The sequence below is a fragment of the Hylaeus anthracinus genome, unplaced genomic scaffold, assembly GCF_026225885.1.
Source record: "Hylaeus anthracinus isolate JK02 unplaced genomic scaffold, UHH_iyHylAnth1.0_haploid 5, whole genome shotgun sequence".
Lineage (NCBI taxonomy): Eukaryota > Metazoa > Arthropoda > Insecta > Hymenoptera > Colletidae > Hylaeus > Hylaeus anthracinus.
In genome coordinates, this window is record NW_026535322.1 from 14,556,706 (window position 1) to 14,562,915 (window position 6,210).

The following is a 6,210-nucleotide window of genomic DNA, read 5'->3' on the forward strand; positions in this document are numbered from 1 at the left end:
AAGTGGGGGCCGAGGGGGTCACCCGCGTGCCACCGGAACTGGACTCCGCGCAGCACTTGCTGGAGAAGTGCCCGGCCTTCTCGCGAGAGAGGCGGGCACTCCGCTTAGCTATTGGAGGGGACCTCTCGCTCCCGGCCGTCGTTTTGGCCATGGTCGAGATCGAGAGATTCTGGAACGCGGTGTCCTCCTTCTGCGAGACTACTGTCTCGCGGAAGGAGGATGACGAGCGGGATCGGGAGCGCACCGATCCTGCTCGCATAGAGAGGAGGAGGTTGAGGCGGGCCAGGCGACGGGGGCTAGCTGCTGCCCCTGCCGCAGGGGGGACTGGTCCCACCCCGTAATCCCTCACCTCATTCTGGCAGTCTGCCGCGTAGGGCGGCCCTGCTCACGTAGCCGGCGAGCTCAAGCTTTGGGCTCATACCGCGACGATCAATGTGTCATCTGCGTAGCAAACCACAAAAACCCCAGGTTGGAGGAGCCCGCGCAACACCGAGTCGTACCCCAAGATCCATAACAGGGGTCCTAAAACGGACCCCTGGGGCACGCCTCGACTGACCCTCCGACGTATCGGCACCCCGGCTCTGCCAGGGTAATCGATCCACCTGTCCAATAGGTAGTCGGCTACCACGACCCGTAGATATGGAGGCACTCCGTGTTCTCGGAGCGCCGCCCGGATCGTGCCCCAGGGCAGGGTGGTGAATGCTTTTGCGATGTCGAGACTAATCGCCAACGCCACCCCACCCCGGAAGACCGCCCGGTCCGCGAGGGCATGGACGTGGTCGATCGCATCAAGCGTCGACCGGTCCTCGCGGAAACCGTATTGGCAGTCAGCCAACTGCACTCGGTGACCACCAGTCCGGCGGACCAGTTACTGGCCTCCGCCGGCAGGAGCGGCCGCGGACCCTCCTCCGGATCTACCGGAAATAGGTTATCCACGACACGCTGCAGAACGGGGGGGTCGAGGGACTCCATGACAGGAGGGGCGGCCGGGCACATGCGGCCCAGCACGATGCGGTAGGGCCGCCCCCACGGATCCTTGTCCAGAGTCTCGAGGAGCTCTCCCCAGGCGCTCGCCTTGGCCCTCCCGATTGCACACTGGAGGTCCACCGTGGCCTCTCGGTAGACCTCATACTGCGCCGCCACCCTCGCTGGGTCGCGGTTCCGTCTCCGGCGGGCCCTCGTGAAGCGACGTCGCGCCACGCTGCATGTAGCACGCAACGCGACAATCTCATCGCTCCACCAGTAAGCGGTCCGCCTACGGAACTTCTTGGCTCGGGGCATGGCGGCGTCGCACGCCGCCGTCAATGACTCCCGAAAATAGTCAGCTTCCCGATCGACGTCCGCGACCGGTCCAGTTGGGGCATTCGGCCAGGACACGGCAAGGGCGGCCGCAATCAGGGCGTCCTTCTCCAAGCGCTTCAGCGCACATCTGTGCGGCGGTCGGCCGGGCGCGGGTCCGTGAGCGGGATGGTACTGAGGGGCAGCGGAGACATCCATAAGGATGTAGAGGTGGTCACTAAGGGACTCCACCTCCTCCGCTACCCCCCATCCCGACACGAGACGCGAGGCGGCAGGCGTCGCCCACGACAAGTCGACGATCGACTCGCCCTGCCACCGCACGCACGTGCTCACGGACCCCCGGTTAAGCAGCCGCAGGTCCGCGCTCGCCGCCCACTTCAGCACCGCCCGACCCCTTGCGTCCGTTGCCGGGCCACCCCACGCCGTGGACTTGGCGTTGAAGTCGCCCAGCACGAGCGTTCGGGCTACTGGAGAGCGGGACAATGCGTCTCGGACCCCGTCCAGCAGCCACTCAAACGCCACGATGGGGGCACTCGGAGAGGCGTAGACCCCCATCAGGGCCAGGCCGCCGCACTCCGCCCCGACGAACCCGTCGCCGCGGGCGAACACGCAGAGGGCCGCGGTGTCGCTGCCCACTATCACCACGCCCAACGCGTCGGCCACCCAGTTCGGGCGGTCAGTGACGCGGTATGGCTCCGCGGCGACCGCCAACCCCACACCTAACTCGGCCAGGCAGTGGATAAATAAGTCCTGCGCCCTGGCCGAGTGGTTGAGGTTGGCTTGTAGGATCCGGACCGCGGGTATGAACTTTAGGCCATGTCCATGGCCTCCCACAGGCCGGATTTTCCCTCCATCGCAGCGGGCGATCTCGCCAGCAGCGCCTCAGCCGGCGCCAGCGCCGGCGTATCTGCCGCCGGTCGATTGACCGGCGTAGATTCGCCCGAACTCGGGGTCGACACGCGAGCCCTCCTCCCCTGCTTTGGCGGTGGAGGGGCACATTTTTGGCTCCGAGCCGGTGGTCGGCTGACCTGCCCGGTGGCCCGCACCGGCGCACCTGTAGCACCGGTCCCCGCGGTTCGCCTCGAGGGGGCATTTCTGCCGCACGTGCCCTAGCTCCAGGCACCTGAAGCATCGGAGGGCTCGCGTGGGCAAGGCCTCCATTCGGGCGGACGACCAGCCGACGAGCGGGGGGCCAGCCGCCAGGAGGGCCCTCATGGCAGCCGCCAAACAGCGGAGCCAGACGGTGCCTAGCCCGGACCCGGAACGCCGGATGATGCCGGTCTGGACCCCGTCCACCGGGCACCCGGTTTCCGCGGCAACTGCCGCCGCCACGCCGTCGGCCGTGACGGATTCGTCCTGGCCGCAAACCCGCGCCTCGGCGGATTTAATCGGCCTGGACACCCTCACGTTCGTGCCGTCGAACAGCTCCGCCAGGCGACCGGCCAAGCGGTCAGCCCCGGCAGCGCTGTCCGGGCCCGGGATCTCCAAAATGGAGGACCCGGTCTGCCCCTTGCGGTACAGGATGCCGGTTACCCCGACATCCCGTAACCGCCCGCCAGCGACCGCCTTTGCCATGACCTCTGACTAGATCCTGGCGCTGCCCAGGGCGACGGTGAGGGATACCGCCGCCCTCTTCGGCGCACGCGCCGGACGAAACCACGGCCCGGCCGGAGCTCTAGCCGGCCACACCCCGCGAGTGCGAAAACGTGCCGCCTCCGCACGCCTCTCCTTGCGTCCGAGCACCTTCGACCATGTCTCAGGTGCTGGACGGGTAAGGGAGGGCGCGACAGGCGCAGGCGGAGGCCTCGCCCGGGACGCAGCCGGGGCAGGTGCGGCACGGGGCCAGTCTCGGCCCGACAAGGCCGGAGCAGGATGGGCAGCGGCGCCACCCGCTTGATTCTTCCCGCTCCTCTTTCTGCCTCTCTTCTTTTAGCGGGCTCCCCGTTGACTGTCCCGGGGCGGCTCCCTACCGCCGAGGGGCCAGGTGGGAAGGGACCCGCAGAAGGGCGTGGCGCGGCCCGCGGCACCCGCTGCGGAGCCCCGATCCCGGCGGCCACCATCGAGACCGCCCATAGGCGCGCCGCGAGGCGCACCTCCATCTCGCCGCAGAGGCGACGGATGAGGTCCTCGACGTCCACGCACGGCGCGAGGGTCGCGCCGCCCATCGCAGACTTCCGCGACGGACCGGCGGGCGCAGGCCTCGAGGCAGCAGGCCGACTCGACCTCGCCGTCAAGGACGCACTCGGCCGCGATGGGGGTACCGGCACCGATACCGCCGGATCGACGGGCGGCGGTACCGCGGCAGGCGCGACCGGGCCCGGCGCAATCGGGGCTTTCAGCTCGGTCACGCGGGCCCTGAGCTCGGCGACCGTCCGCTCCAGCTCCACCTCCCGGGACGAGGTCTTGACACGCTTCGCCTGTTCGACGGCAGCGTGTCTGATAGTGGCCGCTGCAATCCGCAGCTGGCACACCATCGGCCCCTGAAGGTTGTTGGAGCATTTCGCAATCCTCAGGACCGCCTCCGAGCTCTCGAGAATCCGAGAGTCTAGTTCGGCGGTCGGCGCGTGGCGCATCTCCGCCGCCAGCTCCTCTTCGCCCTTAAGGGGCTTGTAGGACCTGGAGATCCGGACGGAGGACACTAAATGGTCCGCGTCGTCCATCGCCAGGCGCTGCTCTCTCTCGCTAGGCTTTCGCTTAGCGTCGGCGAGGTCGACACAATCCCCAGCCGTAGGGGTCGACCTCGCTTCCTCCTTAGTGGCGACTGCAGGGAGCGCGCCGACCACACCGAGCTGTCTGACCCGTCGGAGTCAGCGCCGGTGCCGGACGCGTCTGCAGCCGCCGGGAGGCGGCTGGAGCGGAACTCCCGCCCCTCCACCCTCTCCAACGGGACGACGGGCTGCGCAAGAAGCACGTCCTCGCGCACCCTGACGCCGAAAGACGCCGCAGCGGAGGAGGTCCCTGCTACAGACGTCTCTTCACCAGGCGCATTGCTGAACCCGGGGGCCTGGTGGTCCACCCCGGGGTTTTCCCAGTTGTAAGATAACGACGCGGGGGAGCTTGGTCGACTACTCCTTACCGCGCCGGTACTAAGGGATCCGACGCCCTCTGCACCGTAAACGCTTAATTCTCGGTTGTCCATGTTCATTTTCAAAGCACCCCATTGCGGGTAGGCACCGTACCCATGCCTCCAAACTTGCCATGTCGTCAACAGAGGATCCGCCAGATGACAGCTCACCGCGTTCGCCCTCCGCATCCAGCAAGTCATCTCTCGCAAGCGAGCGCCGACTCCTGAAGCAGAGACCCAGGAGCACCACGAGGAGGTGCGGTGAGTGAACTTGACCGGACGCAGCCCGCCGACTTCGCCGAAATTCCCCGCCTAGGAGGACGCCGAAGCGCCAAGGGAATATCAGCTAGTTCGTGGTTTTTGACCTGATCTGGAGATTTGTGGAAGAGGCATGGTGATCTCGACCAACTGCCCCAGTGCCAGGAAAGCGTGCGTCCAGCCTTATGCTCCCGTGGGTGGACCACCTCTAACTCTGGGCCATCCTGTTCAGTTTCAGGGACAGTTTTCGAAACGAGCTTTAAATGACATTGATCCTTAACGTACCGAGAATAAACATGGTGAATTTCACCGCCCTTCGAGGTGTGGAAATGTTCCCTTACGAAGGGTGTTGAAAAGTGGCGAACTGTTCTATCCTTCCAAGGGGTGCCTATGGGGCGTGGGCGTTGGCATTTCCTGGATCAGGAGATTCCAGGGAATGCATTGAGCCCAAATTCGGGACTGAAGTCCAAAAATTGTGGATTTTGGAGGGGATGGGGTGTTGTGAGGGGTGGGTTTGCCCGAGAGGGATTTCGAGGGGTGCATTTTGTTGAGGGCGTCGAGGAGGGTCGCCCCAAAGGTTTTTTTGATTTTTTCAACCCCTTCCGTCAACCTTGGCCTCTTCAGAAGTGGCGTTTTTTGACGTGCCCGTCTTTACGGGGGTGACTTAACTCCTTCCTGTCAACCCTCGCAAATGCAACTTTGCGCACATTTAGAGGACACTTCAAAACTACTCCTCGCGAAGTTTCTTTAAAATCGGTTAAAAACTCCAATAGATATGACGTTTTAAAAAAGATTCCCTTTAATTTTGTCCGTCAGTGTACATTGCTTATACCCACAATGTTATTGGATTACATTCGGCCATACTTATGCTACAACATTTTTTTATATTTCTCAGGTATCGCATACGAGATGGAATGAACAAAAGTTCGTTAATGACGCTCATCTCGTAAAAATATATTATCATTTATAATGGAATAGCGAAATCAATGGAAACCTACAGATTAATAGTGCAGTCAGTATTTCTTTGACTGCAAAAATTTATTCGCTATTATCTGAAATAACCTACTTTAATAACGGATTAAGAAGGGATTTCAGTGTAACAGGTTAGAAAAATCGAATTTTTGTTCGTATACGTCAAAAGTACAATGTTTCAAGAAAGTGTTCCAAAAATAGCATCGCAATTAAAATTGAAATAACGAAATTACAATTCATTTCGTGAGACCGGTCAGAATTCAGAGACTTTACAATTGCAATTAGCTCGACATTACTCGCGACGAAGGATTGTTTGTCACGAATAATACCGATTACCAGGTCTCGTCGCGTGGAAGGTACTACGACTGGAGACTCGGAGATAGACGGAATCAAACTTCCCTCGATCTCCCTCTACATATAGTATACACACATAGATGCATACTGTACTGTAAAGTCGACGAGCTTAATACTAAGTATGAAACCATGAAAATCAAAGGAAAACAAAATTCCCTTCGATTTCCAAAGTCTATGTCTGACTCCGCCAAACAATTATTTGAACTAACAAGAAGTGGAAATTGCGACACGGCGTGACCATGCATCTGGGCTTACTTAGTCAG

General features: G+C 61.5%; 1 protein-coding gene across 1 annotated transcript; it reads right to left on the reverse strand.

The window, feature by feature from the left end:
• Window positions 1-621: 621 nt before the first annotated feature.
• On the reverse strand, window positions 622-1,854 carry LOC128895849 (uncharacterized). Its single transcript, XM_054158793.1, has one exon. It carries the CDS (start codon window positions 1,852-1,854, stop codon window positions 622-624), a length of 1,233 nt encoding a protein of 410 aa, XP_054014768.1.
• Window positions 1,855-6,210: the final 4,356 nt, after the last annotated feature.